General features: G+C 44.3%; 1 protein-coding gene across 1 annotated transcript in view; it reads left to right on the top strand.

Moving 5' to 3' along the window:
• The first annotated feature begins 6,285 nt into the window (after nucleotides 1-6,285).
• The window catches only part of gucy2g (guanylate cyclase 2g), a 90,967-nt gene continuing 74,238 nt past the window's right edge, over nucleotides 6,286-23,014 (top strand). Inside the window, exon 1 of the mRNA XM_029715323.1 lies at nucleotides 6,286-6,675. Coding sequence (XP_029571183.1) covers nucleotides 6,286-6,675 — 390 coding nt within the window. The remainder of the gene's footprint in view (nucleotides 6,676-23,014) is intronic.

The following is a 23,014-nucleotide window of genomic DNA, read 5'->3' on the forward strand; positions in this document are numbered from 1 at the left end:
GGAATTGCCTGGCTCAAGAGGAGTCGATGCCATGAGCAAGCCCCGGAGGCGAGGTGGGCTATGCAGTGAACTACGTTATCTCTTGTTGGACGACCCGTCGTCTGCATGGCCTGGAAGCAAGCGGTTGACAAACCTGTATCTACGGGTCCGGAGTCAGTGTCAGAGAGGGCGCCGGAAACCAAACTCACTGGTGAACAACTGGAGGAGGAGCCCATCCTCCCCCTCCTTGATTTCGAGGGACCAGTCGAGACACCCGCTGGGGGCCAACTGAGGGGACAATTCGGGACTGCCTAGTGGGAGGATCCGATCTTGAAAGCCACCGCAGCCCGAGTGATAGCGATGGATGGACTGCTACTTCCGGGGGTGAGTGACTTGCGATACCCCCATTTCCAAATCAAGAATAACCTTTTGTATCAGGTGTCGCACCAACATGGGTAACTTCGACAGGTACTGTTGCTGCCCCAATGGTACTTGGGAATCGTTCTTCAGCTGGCCCACACCCACCTGTTGGGGGCTCACCTGGGAATGAAGAAGACCTGGTAATGGATCGCCGCCCGGTTTCACTGGCCCGGGATGAGGAGGGCTGTGTAAGACAATTGTCGAAGCTGCCCGAAGTGTCAAATCACTGCCCCAAGTACACCTCCAAAACCCGCGGGTCCCCCCTTGTGATGATCGGAGTCCCCTTTGAACGCATCACCATGGACATAGTGGGCCCCCTGGTAAAAACAGTATGAGGACACCGGTACATCCTGGTAATAGTAGATTATGCCACCCGCTATCCCGAGGCCATTCCGCTACAGGCGGCGGTATCCAATGGAATCGCCCGGGTGCTGTTCCACCTCATTAGCTGGGTGGGAATCCCGATCAAGATCCTGAAAGACCAAGGTACTGAGTTTATGTCCCATCTAATAGAAGATTTGTGTGCTCTCCTGCAAATCAAACAGATCTGGACCTCCATCTTTCACCCCCAGACAGATGGGCACGTTGAGCGGTTCAATAAAATGCTCAAACAAATGCTGCGGAAGGTCATTGAGCAGGACAGGAAGAACTGGGACCAGCTACTACCCCACCTAATGTTCTTGATCCAAGAAGTACCCCAGGTCTCCACAGGTTTTTCCCCTTTCGAACTCCTCTATGGGAGGAGGCCACACGGCCTACTGGACCTCGCCAAGGAGGTGTGGGAAGTCCAACCGACCCCCTTAAGCAGCGTGGTAGAACACGTGGAGGCGATGAGGGAGTGGATGACAGCCATATGGCCAGTGGTACGGAAAATATGGAGAAGGCCCAACGCGCCCAAGCCCAGGCCTACAATCGCGGAACCCAGCCCAGAGAATTCCAGGTGGGAGACAAGGTGTTAGTCTTAATCCCCATGGCCGAAAGTAAGTTCCTGGCAACATGGCACGGGTGTACGAGGTGATAGAGAAGCTGGGATCCGTCAATTTCTTTGTACTGCAGCCGGGGAGACAGAAATCCCAACAGATTTACCACGTGAACCTGTTGAAGAAGTGGCACAAGAGGACAGCCTTGGCCGTGTTATGGTCGGGACCCAGGACACCAACGGTACCAGTGGTGGTCCCGAGCAATGAGGACCTCGAACCCAGCCCAGAAGCAAACGCTCAGGGAGCTTGTCGATCGGAACATGGCGGTGTTCTCTGAGAAGCTAGGCCGCACGACCCTCATTGAACACCACTTCCGCATCCGGCCCAGGAAATGGTACAAAAGTGGCCATATCAGATTCCTGAGGCCCGAAGGAAGGCTGTGAAGCAGGAAGTGGAGGCTATGCTGAGGATGGGGGTCGTCAAAGAGTCCCACGGCACATGGTGCAGCCCTATCGTGTTGGGGCCCAAACCGGACGGTAGCCTACGCTTCTGTAATGATTTCCGGGGTGTGAACGACATCAGCTTGTTTGATGCCTACCCAATGCCGAGGGTGGACGAGCTCATCGACTGATTGGGAAAGGCCCGGTACATCAGCACCCTTGACCTGACAAAAGGATATTGGCAGGTACTGTTGGCAGCCTCCTCCCGGGAGAAGACATTTCTTCACACCGGACGGATTAAACATAGAGTACTAGCAATACAAACTGATTGTCATAGCTAGTTAAAGTTAACGAAATAGGTTCAATGTTAGCTAGTTAGTTAGCTAACATTAGGCTATAACTAGCAATGCGAAATGGCATTCTGAGAAAACATCACTAACGTTACACACAGTTCATACACGTTGATCGCTGTTTCTTCCCCATCACTGTCCTCAGAAGACTCTACAATGTCTTCTTCAATGAAAATGTTTTTACCTCAATCAGGGATTTCCTCATCGTCTGATTCATTTTTCAGAGTCAGAGAGAGTCAGAATGGCACGATCGTCCACCAGAAACTTTTTCCCACTGAAATTTGTCGATAGCGCCTGATAAATTCAGGGCAGCAATGTTATTGAGAGTAGTAGCAACATATTTGCAGTTCTCCATGGCTAGCGTTATGTCTTTTAAAAAAAACTGCAGTAGAAAGGATTATGTATGAATAACGAGCAGCTCATTTTATAGACACAAGATGCTACACTGCAGATCAATCTGAAACTCATCTCTCGGCATGTCCAGCCCACTCATTATCTCTCAGTCAATCATGGCTAGCAGGAAGGTTCCTGACATTTTCTTTGGCTAAACCAACTAGGCTCATAAATTAACAACTTTATTCATATTTACAGATGGCATAAAAGTTTGTTATTATGGCACATGAAAAAATTAAAAATAAAGACAAACCCTTGAATGAATAGGTGTGTCCAAACTTTTGACAGGTACTGTATGTACAGTATAGGTGTGTATGTATGTGTATCTATGTATGTGTATCTACTAAAACTGTTTCAGGTTTTGAGGGAGCGTGCAATTGGTATGCTGACTGGAGTAATGTCCACCAGAGCTGCTGCCAGATAATTGTATGTTAATTTATCTACCATAAGCTGCCTCCAAAGTCGTTTTAGAGAATTTGGCCGTACATCCAACCGGCCTCACAACTGCAGACCATGTGTAACCACGCGAGCCCAGGACGTCCACATCCAGCTTCTTCTTAGACCAACCAAAGTCAGAGAAGCTCATTTGTGTGCTCATCGTCCTCAGCAAGGTCTTGACCTGACTGCAGTTCAGTGTCGTAATCAACTTCAGTGCGCCAATTCTCACCTTCGATGGCCACTGGCACGCTGGAGAAGTGTGCTCTTCACGGATGAATCCCGGTTTCAACTGTAGATGGCAGACGTTGTGTGGGCGAGCGGTTTGCTGATGTCAACGTTGTGAACAAGAGTGCCCCATGATGGCGATGGTATAGGCAGGCATAAGCTACGGACAACAAGCACAATTGCATTTTATCGATGGCAATTTGAATTCACAAAGATACTGTGACAAGATCCTGAGGCCCATTGTTGTGCCCTTCATCCGCTGCCATCACCTCATTTTCAGCATGATATTGCATGGCCCCATGTTGCAAGGATCTGTACACGATTCCTGGAAGCTGAAAATGTCAGAGTTATTCCATGGCCTGCACACTCACCAGACATGTCACCCATTGAGTGTGTTTGGGATGCTATTGATCAACGTCTACGACAGCGTGTTTCAGTTCCTGCCAATATCCAGCAACTTCGCACAGCCATGCACAGAAGAGGAGTGGGACAACATTCCACCGGCCACAATTAACAGCCTGATCAACTCTATGCAAAGGAGATGTGTTGCGCTGCATGAGGCAAATGGAGGTCACACCAGATACTGACTGGTTTTCTATTCCACGCCCCTACCTTTTTTATAAGGTTACAGTATCTGTGACCAACAGATGCATATCTGTATTCCCAGTCATGTGAAATCCATAGATTACGGCTTACACTCGTAGAAAAAAATGTGCTATTTAGAACCTAAAAGGGTTCTTTGGCTGTCCACATACAGTAGGAGAACTTTTTGTAACTCAGTAAAATCTTTGAAATTGTTGCATGTTGCGTTTATATTTTTGTTCAGTGTATATTACCAGGGCCTGTACTCATAAAGCGTCTCAGAGTGGAGTGTGAGTATAGGCAATCAATGTGAATGGGAAAGCAGTTTGTTATTTAAAAAGTTTGGTAACAACAATTCCTATGAATACCCTCCCCATAATGCATAATAAAAGCATTTCTAAACCCTTATCTGCTTTCCATAATGCGTTATAATGCACAACATAGGCTCTAAACGGCTTATTAATGTCTATAACTACATTATTAAGTCATTGGAATGTTGCATGCTGCATACAGTTGTAACAGTTACTATGTATGTAGCAATGTGGACTTACTGCAATTTCACCCTATACAGGTTTACACGATACATGCCTATGTAACTACCAGGTTGTCACGCCCTGACCTGAGAGAGCCGTTTTCTCTGTTTGGTTAGGTCAGGGTGTGACATGGGGTGGGCATTCTATGTGTTATATTTCTATGTTCCATTCTATGTTTTCTATTTCTTTGTGTTGAGCCGAGTATGGTTACTAATCAGAGGCAGCTGTCTATCGTTGTCTCTGATTAGGAATCATACTTAGGCAGCCATTTTTTCCACCTTCAGTTGTGGGATCTTGTTTTTGTACAGCTCAGTAAGCCTGCAGAACGTTACGTTCTTTTTTTCTTTGTTTGTTGTTTTGATTTTGTGTTCTGAGTTTAATAAAAATTGAAATATGAACACATACCACGCTGCACCTTGGTCTACTCATTTTGACGAGCGTCACAGAAGATTCCACCACCAACGGACCAAGCAGCGTGGTCGGGAGAAATGGACCTGGGAAGACATCCTGGACGGAAAGGGATTCTGGACGTGGGAGGAGATCCAGGCTGGCGAGAGCAGGGCGGCGACGAGAAGAGGAACTAGCACGGCAACGAGGCAAGCACAAGAGGCAGCCCCAAAAATGTTTTGTCAGGGTGGAGACCTGAGCCAACTCCCCGTGCTTACCGTGGGGAGAGTAGGACTGGTCAGGCACCGTGTTATGCAGTGCGCAGCCACAGCCCGGTGTGCTCTGTTCAAGCTCCCCGCAGTTGCCGTGCTAAAGCTGGCATTCAGCCAGGAAGGATTGTGCCGGCTCAGCGTTCCTGGTCTCCAGTGCGTCTTTTCGGCCCAGCTCTATGCGCGGTACCCCCAGTTCGCCAGCACAAACCAGTGCGGCCTGTTCCAACTCCCCGCGCTTGCCGGGCTACGGGGGGAATCCAGCCAGGATGGGTTGTGCCAGCCATACGCTCCAGACCTCCAGTGCGCCTCCACGGCCCAGTATATCCTGCGCCAGTTCTACGTACTGTGTCGCCAGTGCGCCTGCACAGCCCAGTTTGTCCTGTGCCAGCGCTCCACCCTTGCCGGGCTAAAGTAATCATCCAGCCAGGACAGGCTGTGTCAGCCCTAAGCTCCAGACCTCCAGTGCGCCTCCACGGCCCAGTATACCCTGTGCCAGCTCTGCGCACCCGGTCTCCAGTGCGTCTCCCCAGTCCGGTGAGACCGGTTCCAGCTCCACGTAAGAAGCCTCCAGTGATGATCCATGGCACGAAGCCTCCAGTGATGATCCATGGCCCGGAGCCTGTAGTGATGATCCATGGCATGAAGCCGCCAGTGATAATCCATGGCCCGGAGCCTCCAGTGATAATCCATGGCAAGAAGCCTGTAGGGATGATCCATGGCCCGGAGCCCGTAGGGATGATCCATGGCACAAAGCCTCCAGTGATAATCCATGGCCGGGAGCCTCCAGTCATGATCCATGGCACAAAGCCTCCAGTGATGATCAATGGCGCGGAGCCAATAAAAATAGAAATATGAACACGTACCACGCTGCGCCTTTGTCTACTCATTTTGACAAGCGTCACACAGGTATTATAGGGATACTTATTGTAGTACAACCTGACATGACTGCATTGTTGTTTTGTGTGTAACCAACAATGGGAGAAAAATATGAAAAATGTAACCTACTGTGCAACGTCAGTTTTCCATCATTCATTGAAAGGTCAGGAAGGAAAGGAAATGGGGGAGAAAACAATTATGGCTAGGCTAGAAGCATTTTGCACACTGAGATGTTTCATTTATATGAAATAAAAATTACATTTTTTTGGCTGCTCACTAGGATATAAACAACAGGTCAAAACGTGTACATTGAGTGCTAACCACTCCCTCTTCACAGGTACTCTGAGATGGTTTGATCATAATTCCCCCTGTGAAGGTAGAGGAGCAATGTCAGGGGAGCGTCAGGGGTATTTAAACCTCTCACCATACACAAGAGAGCATACTCTGCTTGTCCTAGAAGGACTAGGAGGATGACAGGGAGAATGCACACCCTGTTGCCTTTACCTCTCTGCAGCCTGAGCCATAGCTCCCTGTATTTTCCTCTGCTGCTGCTGCTCATAGCTGCTACCCCAGTTCTCTGCAATGGCATGAATGGGACCAACTCTTACCGGCTACTTATTGGCTTCCAGGCTCCCTGGAACGTGTCCTATCCCTTCAGTGCCCGCCGGTTAGGCTCCGCAATACAGATTGCTGTGGAAAAGGTCAATAGCAACCCATCATTTCTGGGGAACTACAGCCTGGATTTTGTTTACGTGGACTCGGAGTGCGATGCCAAGGTTTCCATAAGAGCCTTCATTCAGCAGGTGTGGAAAGAAAACGTGTCGGCGCTCTTTGGTCCGGCTTGTCCCGAGGAGGCGGAGGTACAATTCAAATCAATTCAATTCAGTTTAATAAATGTTATTTAATTTCAATGTACATTTTTTAAAAATAATATTTTAGTATTTTATGATTTTGAATGCATAGTTAGAGCTTACGTGCGCAAGTTGGTAACACTTTGTTATTTCAGATGAATTTACAATTTACTATTATATAATATTTCTATGTAGCGGACCATAGATATAACAAGTGAATACTTTTACATGCAGATATATGATAAGATAGATCATTATGCTGGCGAAATAAAACAACAACAAAAACACTGTTTAAAGGGACATTTAAATCAAAGTTTGTCTAAAATGTTCAGACCTCAATTATGGTTTTATATTGAGATAAGTCCACATCCTAGGTCATTGTGTGTGTTGTGTATATCCAGCTACCCTAAATGAATGGAAAGGATAAGCACCACATCTCTTAGATCGGATTTGGTGCTTTCTTCCCGCATTTATTTAAGGTTGAGGCGTTTCAACGAATCTACACAATCGATGGTGTGAGAGGTGGTTTAAACTTGAAATGTAGGCTACTTTTGAGGGGGGGGGGGGATCATGGAATTAATTTAAGATAATGATTACCACTATAGTAAATGTATTTTCACACCAAGTCTGATGCGTTTTTTCCCCACCTTTCAGAAATAGTCATACATCAACAAACTAAACGTTGCTACTGTGCTCATTCTCCTGCCTTTTAGAAGGCAGTGTCAATGTAATTTGTTGTTCAAAGTGGCTAGAGAGGATGCTGTAATGACAGAGAAATAATCTATGTTACTGAAGAAATTACAAAATGGAAATCATAACAGGAGCGTTTGCTTTAGTTGCATCCCATTTAGGAAGAGAGGAAATGCAAAACTGGCACCTGTCGTCATTCCTTACACATAAACTGTTCAACTGTTGTTTTTACAGCAACTTATAGGCAGCCAGATACCTGTATGTTATCGTACAAAAATATGCAGTATATTACCGTACAGTATTTTACAGTATCCAATACTGTTACTGTTATTAATTTACAGTACAACTAATAATACCTTAGTCTTTTTACTACCAAATACTCCCACAGTAATCTATTGTATGGTACTAACACTGTTACTGTTCTCTATTGTACATACTAAAACAGTTACTGTAATATATTATATGGTACAAACAGTTACTGTTATCTCTTGTACGGTACTAACACAGTTACTGTCATCTATTGTACGTTACCACTGCTGCGACTGTAGTCTATTTACAGTAACAGATCAATTACTTTGAGGAAAAGATACCTTGAGTCAATCACAGAAGACAAGAGTCACAATCCTTTTTCAAAAGATGCATTTATTATTCTCTGTACAAAGAAGGGCTCCAGAGTGCGATCATTTAGTCTGGTCAAACAGTAGCCTAAAGTGCATTAATATCCTGATTCCTGCATGAAAGTGTCTGCCCTGCCCTGTGCCTGTTTCTCACTGAGCCCTCCGAGAGGGAGAGAAGGAGAGGGAGAGGGATAAAAAAAATGCACAACATTTCAAAATGCAATCGCGGGAAAGACACATTTTAGCCTATGTGATATTTCTACACAAAATATGTATGCAAATGAATCTCTACTGAACAAAATAAATATTTTGAGAGTAAAATATAGCACATAGCTTCATTATCAACCCAAATTCATGACAATCACTGGTCTAGGTAGCACATCAAAATATCTTGATCATGCTTGGGCATGTTGGATGAAACTTATTTCTTGAAGCATACCATCTCAGTAGCACTGTGAAAAACGATTAGTCTTTTTTTTTTTACTGAAAATGTAAAGTGTACCCAGGGAAAAAGTTAGTCTGGAGCCCTGAACAGGGGTCTGGACACAGATACCTGAAAATAAAAGTGAATGATAGCCATCAATCAAAATACAGAAAGAGAGAGAAACAAGAGTGTGTATGAGCGAGAGGTGTGAGTGTGTGTGCGCGTACGGTTGCAGAGAAATGGTATATTACTAGAAACATTTCAAGTTTACCAGCAAACTACCAGAAATTTGGTGTCTTTCAAGGATTTTATGTAATCTATAACAAGACATCTAGTGGACCTTTGGGTACTTTAGATTATCACAGGTGTCTGTGATAAACAAAACGAACTGGCAACAGAAAAACAGAGAACACAGGAATAAATATACTGGGGGATAATGGGGAAGATGGGCGACATCTGGAGGGGGGTGGAGACAGCACAAAGATCAGGGTGTGACAATATGTATTTGTTGTCAAATGTTTTTGGCGTCAAACTGGTGGCAGTTGTGAACACAGTCAATAGAAGAGTTGCAGAGTTAATTGAAAATAATGCCATTGTTGAGTAGAAGTTTTTTCTCTTGAACCATATAGTCTATCTACTAGAAACTCATAGACAATATGACACGGATTAAATAAATGAATGCTACATATGAATACATTTAAAACATATTCAAGTATAAATTACTAAAGTTACGATAGATTGCCATAGATTTTCTGGTAATTACCAAAAGTACTGACGATTTCGGTAACTTTGGTAAATTACCGGTAGCTTTGCAACTTTATGTGTGAGTGAGAGAGACAGAGCAAGAAGGACATTGACATTCATAATGTAATCTTAGAACAGATTATATGAACAAGGTTGAGGTTTGTACTCACCAACAACAGAACAGAAAGAGTCCTCACTTTAGAAAATGTGAAAATAAAAGTAAATTATACTATTAGCCTCAATCAAATTAGACAGAGAGGAAATGAAAGGAAGAAAGAGAGAAAGAGAGATGTGTGTGTGTGCATGTGTGTGTGTGTGAGAGAGAGAGAGAGAGACAGAGGGAGAGAGAATGACATTGACATTCAGAATAGAAATCTTAGAACTGAAAGAGCCTCCTTTGAAGAAAAAAGGGGGTCTGGTAACTGAAACCTTAAAAAAGTAAAGTATACAATTAGCCATCAATCAAATTAGAGAGAGGGAGAAAAAGGAAGAAAGCGAGAGAGACAGGAGATGTGTATGAGAGAAGTGCGTGTGAGTGAGTGAGAGACACAGGGAGAGAGACTAGAAGAAGATTATAGGAACAAAGTTGAGGATTATGCTCACCAACAACAGAACTGAATGAGCCCCCTTTGTATTAAAAAGCAGAGTTGGAAAAGGACCCAATTGTCATACTTGAGTAAAAGTAAAGATACCTTAATAGAAAATGACTCAAGTAAAAGTAAGTCACACAGTAAAATGCTACTTGAGTAAAAGTCTAAAAGTATTTGTTTTTAAATGTACTTAAGTATCAAAAGTAAATGCAAAAGTACAAATAATTTCATGTTCCTTATATTAAGCAAACCAGATGGCGCCATCCAACACATAGATATAATTTACAAACAAAGCTTGTGTATTTAGTGAGTCCGTCAGATCAGAGGCAGTAGGGATGACCAGGGATGTTCTCTTGATAAGTGTGTGAATTGGACCCTTTTCCTGTCCTGCTAAGCATTAAAAATGTAATGAGTACTTTTGTTTGTCAGGGAAAATGTATGGAGTAAAAAGGAAATTATTTTCATTAGATATGTAGTGAAGTAAAAGTTACTATAATGACAAAGCAATTTTAATAAAAAAACAAAAAACATGATTCCTTTTTTACATAAGTATTCAGACCCTTTGCTATGAGACTCGAAATTGAGCTCAGGTACATCCTGTTTCCATTGATCATCCTTGATGTCACGACTTCCGCCGAAGTTGGTCCCTCTCCTTGTTCGGGCGGCGTTCGGCGGTCGAAGTCACCGACCTTCTAGCCATCGCTGACCCCCTTTTCATTTTCCTTTGGTTTTGTCTTGTCTTCCATCACACCTGGTTCCAATCCCATCAATTACATGTTGTGTATTTAACCCTCTGTTCCCCCTCATGTCCTTGTCGGTGATTGTTTATTGGAAGTGCATGTCTGTCCTGGTGTGCGTTGGGTTATGTACCCATTATTTGATTGTTCTGTTTTCCGGTGAGTTTTTTTGTTATTAAACCACGCCGTTTGGAAACACAGTTTTGTTCTCCTGCGTCTGACTTCTCTGCCGCCAGAACGCACTCCTTACACTTGAGATGTTTTTACAACTTCATTGGAGTCCACCTGTGGTAAAATAAATTGATTGGACATGATTTGGAAAGGCACACACCTGTCTATATAAGGTCCCACAGTTGACAGTGCATGTCAGAGCAAAAACCAAGCCATGGGGTTGACGGTATTGTCCCTGGAGCTCCAAGACAGGATTGTGTCGTAGGCACAGATCTGGGGAAGGGTAACAAAAATGTTCTGCAGCATTGAAGGTCTCCAAGAACACAGTGACCTCCAGGATCGAGGCAAAGATAAAGGGATCAAAGTACAGAGAGTTCCTTGATAAAAACCTGCTCCAAAGTGCTCAGGACCTCAGACTGGGGCGAAGGTTCACCTTCCAACAGGACAATGACCCTAAGCACACAGCCAAGACCACGCAGGAGTGGCTTCGGGACAAGTCTCTGAATGTCTTTGAGTGGCCCAGCCAGAGCCCGGACTTGAACCCGATCGAACATCTCTGGAGAAACCTGAAAATAGCTGTGATGCGACGATCCCCATCCAACCTGATTGAGCTTGAGAGGATCTGCAGAGAAGAATGGGAGAAACTCCCCAAATACCGGTGTGCCAAGCTTGTAGCGTCATAGCCAAGAAAACTCAAGGCTGTAATCGCTGCCAACGGTGCTTCAACAAAGTACTGAGTAAAGGGTTTAAATACCTATGTAAATGTGATATTTCTGTTTTTTATTTGTAGTAAATTTGCTAAAATTTATAAAAACCAGTTTTTACGTTGTCATTATGGGATAATGTGTGTAGATTGATGAGGAAAAAAAAGAATTCATAAAATTTTAGAATAGGCTGTAACCTAACAAAATGTGGAAAAAGTCAAGGGGTCTGAATACTTTCCGAAGGCACTGTAAGTACTTTACACCACTGGAAAAAAGTAGGTCTGGTCACTGAAACCTGAAAATAAAAGTATAGTATACAATTAGCCATCAATCAAATTAGAGAGAAAGAGCGAGAGAGGGAGAAAAATTGAGACAGAGTGGAAGGAAGAAAGATAGGGGAGAGCGAGGGGGGCACAATCATGGGAGAGGGGGTGCACAGAGAGAGGAAAGCAGTGGGAGTGGGGGAAAGGCAGGGGAAGAGAGAAAAAGAGATGAAGCCTTACCTGCATTTATTCATTTGTCCAGACAAATCCCACAATCTTTTGCATCAATCGGAGTACTTCTGGTTGATGGCATAACTCTTCCGCTGCACTTGCTTGCAGTTTCTACCTCTCCTCTATAACTTGTCAGGGTTGATCCTGACAAGGAATTTGCAAAGAAGTGAATCACATCAGGATTTGCTGAATATTTTTTTTTCAATTTGTCGCTGGTGAACTGGTCATGTAAAGGAACATCTTACACGCTATGCAAATGAGAGACAAGGCAAGTAGCCTTGTTGGGCAAAAATGTAGAGCAATGGTCTTCAGCGCAAAAACTTAATGAAGGGCATCTGGCAGAAATAAATGACCCACAAACATGAATATGATTTTTTAAAAGATCTTATGTGATTGCGTTTTCTTGAATTTGATGATGTAATCGTCAAGCCCATTCAAAAGGCCAGGGACATGAACATGAAACTATGACGTAGGAACGCATCACCTGCACGCCGTAGTACAAATCTGTAAATATCCATAATGCATACACTTACCTTTGTATGAATTCCAAGGTGATGGAGACTATGTTGAACACAAAGTAGGATGCAAAGATTGACAGCGATGCAGTACAGTCTGAAGGGAGGGCTGTTGGTTTAATGGAAATTGTCCCTTCAACAACCATTTTTTGGCAGTCAAAATGGAATCGCCTGAAAAACATGCATTTATTGTCATTCTACAGTTATCTTTTAATTACACATGTTAATATCACCACTCTAATAGGAACTTGATATGCCAAACTGAATAAATATATATAATATAAATGAATTAAATGACAAACTTACCCCGCATGATTATCCTTTGTGTACTGCTTCTGCCTATGCTGGTGACCTACAAAACACAAACATAAAACAGTAGCTTGTTAAATGTACCTTTCTGTGATCATACAAATTTCATATCAACAAGACTTAAAATATTGAATCTTTCTGTATCTCAATGTTATCACTACATGAATAAAGAAAATGACTTACATCAAACAGAATAAATAGTTGTCCTTCATTCTCTTGGGAGTATGCCGTCATTGCCAAGATAGTACCTACCCACTGGGCAAAAACTGTTTGAATCAACGTTGTTTCCACGTCATTTCAACCCCCCAAAAATCAATGTGATGACGTTGAATCAACATGGAAAACTGATTTGGATTTGCAGTAAGTCCTCAACGTAAGTGCATTTCGTATTTCTTTTCACCCAACATTTAACCTAAATCCAATGACATTGTGTAATGTTTTGTTGATTTCACATTGAATTCACATTAGTTGAAAACTCAACCAAATGTAAATCAAAACTAGATGTAATTCGATTTGTGAATTAATCTCTATCTCTGTGTGGATCTTGAAGTGTTGAACCAAAAACTTCTTAGTGAACAGAAAAGGCCATAGCTTTTTGAGTTCTTCTAAGCTCGGTGAAGGGCTTCCATTTATTGCGGTGTGCTGCTGTGCATACTTGCTGCTCAGACCACTGCGCCATCGCAGTTCACTCTGCTGTGCATACGTGATCTGCAGGAGCTCCTTCACTCTTTGGTCCGCACCTTTGGGGCGCCTCTCCTAAAAAATATTGACCATCTCCATCCTCTTCCATGGTGTCAGACGTCTCTTCATCTGGCAGATCTTCAGGCTGCCAGTTAATGTAGCCATACTGTAGCTGTCCGTTTAGGCACAATAAAGAACGAAACGTGAAGCAAATGAGGTGCTCACAGGCAACTACACATAAACAAGATCCCACAAAACACAGTGGGGAAATGGCTGCCTAAATATGGTCCCCAATCAGAGACAACAGCTGCCTCTGATTGGGAACCATACCAGGCCAACATAGAAATAAACAACCTAGATTACCCACCCTAGTCACACCCTGACCTAACCAAAATATAGAATAAAAGGCTCTCTATGGTCAGGGCGTGACAGTACCCCCCCAAAGGTGCGGACTCCGGCTGCAAACCTGACTCTGTAGGGGAGGGTCCGGGTGGGCATCTAGCGTCGGTGGCGGCTCCAGTGCAGGTCGTAACCCCCGCCCAGACCCCGGATCCGGCCATGGCGCCGGGCTGAACGCCGTGCCTGGACTGGGCACCGGCGCAGAATGCGGCTCCGGCCATGGAGCTGGGTTGGATGCTGTGCCTGGACTGGGCACCGGCACAGAGGAAGGCTCCGGCCTTGGAGCTGGACTGGACGCCGTGCCTGGTCTGGACACTGGCGCAAAGGAGGGCTCAGGCCATGGAGCGGGACTGGACACCAGCGTGAAGGAAAGCTCCTGCCCTGGATCTGGACTGGACACCTTGCCTGGAAGCTCCGGACCGTGGACCGTCGCTGGAGGTTCCGGACCGTGGACCGTCGCTGGAGGTTCCGGACCGTGGACCGTCGCTGGAGGTTCCGGACCGTGGACCGTCGCTGGAGGTTCCGGACCATGGACCGTCGCTGGAGGTTCTGGACCGTGGACCGTCGCAGGAGGTTATGGACCTTGGACGTCGCAGGAGGCTCCGGACCGTGGACCGTTGCAGGAGGCTCCGGACTGTGGACCGTCGCAGGAGGCTCTGGACTGGGGACCGTCGCCGTAAGCTCTGGACCGGGGACCGTCGCCGAAAGCTCTGGACTGTGAAGTGTCGCCGGAAGCTCTGGACTGTGAACTGTCGCCAGAAGCTCTGGACTGTGAATGCGCACTGGAGGCCTAGTGCGTGGAGCCGGTGCAGGGGGCACCAGACTGGTGACACGCACTTCAGGACGAGTGCGTGGAGCAGGCACGGGACATACCGGACTGAAGAGGCGCACTGGAGGCCTGATGCGTGGGACCGGCACAGGTTGCACCGGACTGGTGACACGCTCTTTAGGGCGAGTGCGAGGAGCTGGCACAGGACATACTGGGCTGTGGAGGCGCACTGGAGACCTGGTGCGTAGAGCCAGCACAAATTGTACCGGAACGATGACACATTTCGCTCGGCAAGTGCGGGGAGCTGGCACAGAACGTACTGGGTTGTGGAGTAGCACTGGAGACCTGGTGCGTAGAGCTGGCACATATGGTACCGGACAGATGACATGCTCCTCATGGAGAGTGCGGAGAGCTGGCACAGGACGTACAGGGCTGGGGAGGCATACTGGAGACCTGGTGCGTGGAGCCGGCACAGATTTTACCAGACTGATAGCACGCTCCTCAGGACGAGTACGGAGAGCTGACTCAGGTGGCATCAAACTGATTATACGCTCCCAAGGGCGAATTTTGTGCATCATTCACCAACACAACAACTCTCTCCTTTCTCTCTCCTCCAATTTTTCCAACTCACTGACGGTCTCTGACTCCCTCCGTTCACACTCCTCCAATTTCTCCATCTTCTCCCAGACTGGCTTTGGTTCACTCCTTGGCTCCGCCGACCACCCCGTGTGCCCCCCACCCCAGAAAAATTTGGGGGCTGTTTTTTGGGCTTTCGTTGTGGCTGCGATCCCCGGCGTAATCGCTGACCTCCCTTATCTCCTTGCGTCTGCTTCCAAGGAAGGCTTTTGTGTCCCTCCATGATTTCCTCCCATGTCCAGGATATCTTCTCCTCCTTGATCTCCTCCCAAGCCCAGGATACCTTCTCCTCCTGGGCACGCTGCTTGGTCCTGGTTTAGTGGGATCTTCTGTCACGATCGTCGTAATAACATTTGTACCAAAGCGCAGCGTGATATGGGTTCCACATGTTTATTGAATGAAACGCACGAAAACAATAAAGAAAGAACGAAACGTGACGCAAATGAAGTGCTCACAGGCAACTACACATAAACAAGATCCCACAAAACACAGTGGGGAAATGGCTGCCTAAATATGATCCCCAATCAGAGACAACGATAAACAGATGCCTCTGATTGGGAACCATACCAGGCCAACATAGAAATAAATATCCTAGATTACCCACCCTAGTCACACCCCGACCTAACCAAAATAGAGAATAAAAAGGCTCTCTATGGTCAGGGCGTGACACAGCAGGGGATTACACACGGAGTTGGCTGCTGGCTTTCTTGAGCACCATTATCTAGAAAATAAGGGAAGTAGTAACAGGTCATAAAATATGAGGGAGCACAAACAGCAACTTCACAGGCTGTTTGTACCCCTCTGGTCTGGGCACAGAGTTCCATAGTATTTAGTCCCAGACTATCAGGTTCAGAGTTCAGCCTATTCACACATATAGTAGTGCACACAAATATTTGTGTACAACGGCAGTATTTGCTACTCTGACTTATTTATTTTACTTCTATCACAAGCCTTTTCCCTTGAAGGCATGGATCATTTAACTACAGTGAATTGGTGAGATAATGTCTTTGATGTCCTCCTCTTAACCAAATACAGGCCTTGTGGCTCTTTCACTTCAACTTTAGTTAGTTAATTTAATAAAGTCTGCAGTGACTCCTCCAGTTTTGGCAGCACCCTCTGTATGGCCTTTTCAACAGTCTCCATTTCACCATGATATTTGTGCGTCTAACTTTCTCACTCATCATTATTCACTCATCATTCGGGACTATCTGTAATTATGTTAGCATCCACATGAATGTAGAAATGTTTAGAAACATATTCTATTTTTTATTTACAATAAACGTGACTCCAAAATGACACAATACATTATTTACCATTAATTTCTATTGGGCACAAAATTATCAGCAAATGCATCCAACAAGCTTGTAGAGTCACAAGCTTGATGTAATCATTGGGTGCTAGGAATATAGGACCAAATACTACACTTTTGACTACTTTACTACACATTTTGTCCCAATACTTTTGGTCCCCTAAAATGGGGAGACCACGTACAAAAAGTGCTGCAATTAAAAAAATAAAAACATTGATTCTCTTTTGATAAGTCATTCATGATTTGTCTGATATCATTGTCTGGAGTGTTCCGTTTTGTCAGTTGTTCATGAACTTCTTATAGTGCATGTCATACCGTCATAATTTATTGGAACTCCAGTATTATTGTTTGAATGGTGGTGGCCGATAACGTCATTTTAGCTTGTATTCTAAGATAGAAATGATTATTCAAATATTCCTCATTGTCAACGGCAACAAATGTGTCTTTTATCTCTACACCTGCACCCTCACAACTGTGCTTAGGCATGGTCTCAGTGTGATGCGGATTTCTGCTACCTGTGGGTCTACCCCTATCCCCATAGTCAGGGTGATCCACCAAGTATTTATGTTTTCTGCACAAATGTGATGTGACAGATGACTTCGGTTAACTGTTTAATAGACATTGTATTTTCTGTCACATCCCTGATATGCCATTTCAGTGCTCGCAAAACATTGAAAGAGTTGGGAGATATGAAAGTACACTCATCAAGTTGACATGTCAGATTCACATCCTCCATTCTTTCTCTTTTTTTGTGCTGTTATTGCTAGCTTGTGGTATCGACACACATGGGTTTTAAAGAGGCAAAGTTTTTAAAAGTGCAGAGGCTGTCAGACACCCCACAGACAAGTATATATGTGTTTCTTCACATGCTTCATAAATGCCTCGGTAGAGTCTGTGGAGAAACCACACTGTTTGCACATTGCAAAATTGTGGAGAGGCAAGGAGGCTGAAGACGTACGTATTTTCCAGACGTTGAAATCAGGCACATTTTTGGTTCTGAATGAAAGTTTGAAAGTAGACGTCTATGTTTGGGCCAAATCAAGGCTGGTCCAGACTGGACAAAATCTGAACCAAACATAGACAACTATGATTGGTTCAGATTTGGTCCGGACCAGACCAAAATAACACATGTAGAATCATGTAGTAACCAAAAAAGTGTTAAACAAATCAAAATATATTTTATATTTGAGATTCTTCAAAGTAGCCTCCCTTTGCCTTGATGACAGCTTTGCACACTCTTGGCATTCTCTCAACCAGCTTCATGCTTCATGAGGTAGTCACCTGGAATGCATTTCAATTAACAGGTGTGCCTTGTTAAAATTTTATTGGTGGAATTTCCTTCCTTCATAATGCATTTGAGCCAATCAGTTGTGTTGTGACAAGGTAGGGATAGTAAACAGAAGATGTTTACTTGGTAAAAGACCAAGTCCATATTATGGCAAGAACAGCTCAAATAAGCAAATAGAGACAACAGTAGACCGGTGGGAATCTGTCCTTTGGTCTGATGAGTCCTAATTGGAGATTTCTGGTTCCAACCACCGTGTTTTTGTGAGACGCAGAGTAGGTGAACCGATGATCTCCACATGTGTGGGGGTGCTTTGCTGTGACACTGTCAGTGACTGTCAGTATGGCTACCACAGCATTTTGCAGCGATACGCCATCCCATCTGGTTTGTGCTTAGTGGGACTATCATTTATTTGTCAACATATCAATGACCCAAAACATACCTCCAGGCTGTGTAAGGGTTATTTGACCAAGAAGGAGAGTGATGGAGTGCTGCATCAGATGACCTGGCCTCCACAATCACCCGACCTAAACCCAATTGAGATGGTTTGGGATGAGTTGGACTGCAGAGTGAAGGAAACGCAGCCAACAAGTGCTCAGCATATGTGGGAACTCCTTCAAGACTGTTGGAAAAGCATTGCAGGTGAAGCTGAATGAGAGAATGCCAAGAGTGTGCAAAACTGTCATCAAGGCAAAGGGTGGCTACTTTGACAGATCTAAAATGTATTTTGATTTGTTTAACACTTTTTTGGATACTTCATGATTCCATATGTGTTATTTCATAGTTTTGATGTCTTCACTATTATTCTACAATGTCGAAAATAGTCAAAATAAATACGAACCCTTGAATGAGTAGGTGTGGCCAAACTTTTAACTGGTACTGTACTGTATATAGGTACGTGTCACATATCAGTTTGCAAACAATGTAAAAAAATATATAAAATTTTGTTAATAATGCCGCATACAAGCATTGTCTCTTTTTTGCTTTCTTGAGTATGACAGCTCTAAAATGCAGGTGTTTCAGCCTAGCTATGTGCTTTCTGTGGTGGTGGGGCAGCCAGCGGAAAATACGGAGCTTAGGGGTTGATAATGTTCTCTAGTTGCGTCGTGATTGACTCAATGTTCTGTCACTCATGAGGACCCTACATTACCACCACAAATCTACGGGGAGAGCTAGAAAATTAAAGCCCCTTGGGTGCTGCCATAGATTTACATTCGAAGTGCCCATCCAAGAAGGCTCAATGTCTTTGGCCATGGATAAAATGATGTCAAATCATGTTATGTCTACTGTAGCTTTGATTGGACTGATCATATCAACATCATACTTTCAAAATCTTAGCTAGCAAGCTAGACATGCAGTCATCATCATAAATCAAGTCGACAATCTACTGGCAAATCCTTTTCAAATCTTGTCATATGAAGAGAAATTAAACTTAAAATATATCGGTGCTCAAAGGGCAAGTTGAAAATCGCAAATTTAGCAATCAGTGGCTAACTGAAAGCTTTGTAAAGCAATCACTACCGTAATTTCCGAACTATTAAGCGCACCTAAATATAAGCCGCACCCACTGAATTTATTTTGAACATAAATAAGCCGCACATGTCTATAAGCCGCAGGTGCCTACCGGTACATTGAAACAAATGAACTTTACACAGGCTTTAACGAAACACGGCTTGTAACAAAAAATGTAAAAATTTGCAGTAACCTTTAGTTGTCTTTTTGCACTGAGTCAGTTCCTCACGCTGCTGTTTCCAACATCTTATCATCGACTCATTAAGACCAAGCTCCCGTGCAGCAGCTCTATTTCCTTTTCCAACAGCCAGATCAATTGCCTTCAACTTGAAAGCTGCATCATATGCATTTCTCCGTGTCTTTGCCATGATGAGGGTGACAAAATGACTACCGTAATCAGAATGATGGGAAGTTTGAGAGCGCTCGATTTAATCTAAACAGTAAACAAAAAAGTTGTTTGACCGTAACCTGTTCGGCAATTTCATTGATCTAATGAAAGCTTCATGCCGCTAAAAAACTGAGCACGTCACAGAATGTGTTTTTTTGGAGAAAAAAAATTGAAAGCGGGAAAAATCCATATATTAGCCGCGTCATTGTTTAAGCCGCGAGGTTCAAAGCTTGGGAAAAAAGTTGCGGCTTATAGTCCGGAATTTACGGTAGTCTACTATTCAGTGGAGAGGGTGTGTAGACCAAATCTGGGTTTAAGGGTCTCTTTTCCAAGCTGAAAAGGATAAACATTCACTTGCAACACACCATGGGCCAGAAAAGGTTGAATACATTGGCCATGCTGTCAATCCAGCATGACTTCTGCTGTGTTAAAAACAACTGGAAACTCGGAACTGGGAATTCTCAGACTTCAGTGAGTTCAAGACAACTGGAAACCAAGATCCAACTGGGAAAATACATTTTGAACGGTCATCCAACTTGGAACTCCAAGTCGGGAACTTGGGCCTCTTTCTAGAGCTCCGACCTGAAGATCACTGACGCCGTGATTATACTGTACTTTTTTAAAAAGTTCCCAGTTGTCTTGAAAGCACCATAAATCCGGAGAATGTCAGACTTTGATAACAAAGTTTGATGACAAAATTTGCCCCCAAGAAAGACTGCCACGCCACCTTCCTGTTCAAGTGAGCACAGCACAACAAGGTGAGTCCAAAAATGTATTGTATGTTGTACGGAGATACACTACCGTTCAAAAGTTTAGGGTCACATAGAAATTTCCTTGTTTTTGAAAGATAAGCACATTTTTTGGGTCCATTAAAATAACATCAAATTGATCAGAAATACAGTGTAGACATTGTTAATCTTGTAAATGACTATTGCACCTGGAAACAGCAGATTTGTTATGGAATATCTACATATCAGTCGTACAGAAGTCCATTATCAGCAACCATCACTCCTGTGCTCCAATGGCACGCTGTGTTAGCTAATCCAAATTTATTATTTTAAAAGGATAATTGATCATTAGAAAACCCTTTTGCAATTATGTTAGCACAGCTGAAAACTGTTGTCCTGATTAAAGAAGCAATAAAACTGGCCTTCTTTTGACTAGTTGAGTATCTGGCGCATCAGCATTTGTGGGTTCGATTACAGGCAAAAAATGGCTAGAAACTCATCAGTCTATTCTTGTTCTGAGAAATGAAGGCTATTCCATGCGAGAAATTGCCAAGAAACTCACATCTATAGGGGACGGCTGACGAAGGAGATGATTGTGGACTACAGGAAAAGGGGACCGAGCACGCCCCCATTCTCATTGATGGGGCTGTAGTTGGTCAAGCGTTTCAAGTTTCAAGATCACCAACGAACTATAATGGTCCAAACACACCAAGACAGTCGTGAAGAGGGCACGACAACACCTTTTTCTCCCTCAGGGGACTGAAAAGATTTGGCATGGGTCCCCAGATCCTCAAAGTTCTACAGCTGCACCATTGAGAGCATCCTGACCGGTTGCGTCACCGCCTGGTATGTCAACTGCTCGGCATCTAACCGTAAGGCGCTACAGAGGGTAGTGCGTATGGCCCAGTACATCACTAGGGCCAAGCTTCCTGTAATCCAGGACCTATATAATAGGCGGTGTCAGAGGAAAGCCCAAAAAATTGCCAGACTCCAGTCCCCCAAGTCATAGACTGTTTCTCTGCTACCGCAGAACAATTAATCAAATGGCCACCGGACTATTTACATTGACCCCCCCCCCCCCCCATTTGTTTTGTACACTGCTGCTACTCACTGTTTATTATCTATGCATAGACACTTCACCCCTACCTACATGTACAAATTACCTCGACTAACCTGTACCCCCGCACATTGACTCGGTACGGTACCCCCTTTGTATAGCCTCGTTATTGTTATTTTATTGTGTTACTTTTTATTATTTTTTTACTTTAGTTTGTTTGATAAATATTTTCTTAACTCTTCTTGAACTTCACTGTTGGTTAAGGACTTGTAAGTAAGCATTTCAAGGTAAGATCTACACTTGTTGTATTCAGCGCATGTGACAAATAAAGTTTGATTTAATTTGATTCAAGAAACCAACAAAAAATGCAAACTCAGTCCGGCTTCGACCCTTGGTATCACATGAACACAAATAAAACATTGCAAAATGTGTAGAATTGCAGGACATTTTCTTTAAACTGCAACATTTTCTCTGTGGCCCATGGCAAAAAGTGTAGAATTGCAGGAAATGAGCATTAAGAACAAATTTTTATTTTCAATGACGGCCTAGGAACAGTGGGTTAACTGCCTGTTCAGGGAAGAACGACAGATTTGTACCTTGTCAGCTCGGGGATTTGAACTTACAATCTTTTGGTTACTAGTCCAACACTAACCGCTAGGCTAGTGTGATAGGCTAGTGTGAAATCAAACCTGAAATCGAACCTGTTAACACACAGAGCCCACCTAGCCTGGCGAGCGTTCAACCTCTTGGCTTCTTGAATGGAGACCAAGTTCTTATGGTCCGTCCAGAACACAAAAGGATGAGGTGCCCCCTCCAACCAGTGTCTCGACCCCTCAAGAGCCCACTTAACTGGCAAGAACTCCTGGTTGCCTACATCGTAGTTGCGTTCTGCTGGTGAGAATCGCTTGGAGAAAAAGGCGCATGGGTGCAGTTTCTTGTCCTCCTCGTTCCACTGTGAAAGGGCCGCCCCTGCGCCAGGTGTCTGAGGCGTCCAACTCCACCACAAAGGGATGAGTCAGATCAGGATGAACGAGGATGGGTCCAGAGGTGAAACGTCCCTTTAGCTCCATGAATGCCCTGTCAGCCTCGGGGGTCCAGCAAAAATGGGTCTGGGACTTGTGGGTTAGGACCGTGAGAGGTGCTGCCACTGCACCAAAGTTGCGTATAAAACGCCTGTAAAAATTGGCAAACCCAAGGATCCACTGGACCTACTTGAGTGAGGTGGGACGGGGCCAGTCGGCAACCCCCTCAATCTTTATGGGGTCCATTTGGATGCTTTCGTTAGAGATAATGTCACCCAAGAAGGAAACCTGGGATACGTGGAACTTACACTTCTATATCTTGACATATAGTTGTCTCTGCAGGAGGCATCTCAGGACTTGGTGGATGTGCAGTATGTGTTCCGGAAGGATCTTGGAAAAGATCAAGATGTCGTCAAAGGTAAACAAAGATGAACCGATTCAACATATCCCTCAGAGTGTCATTGACCAATGCTTGAAAGACTGCCGGTGAGTTCGATAATCTGAAGGGCATGACTAAATATTCATAGTGGCCACTAGGTTTATTAAAGGCAGTCTTCCACTTATCCC

Source organism: Salmo trutta, chromosome 2 (assembly GCF_901001165.1).
Source record: "Salmo trutta chromosome 2, fSalTru1.1, whole genome shotgun sequence".
NCBI classification, from domain to species: domain Eukaryota; kingdom Metazoa; phylum Chordata; class Actinopteri; order Salmoniformes; family Salmonidae; genus Salmo; species Salmo trutta.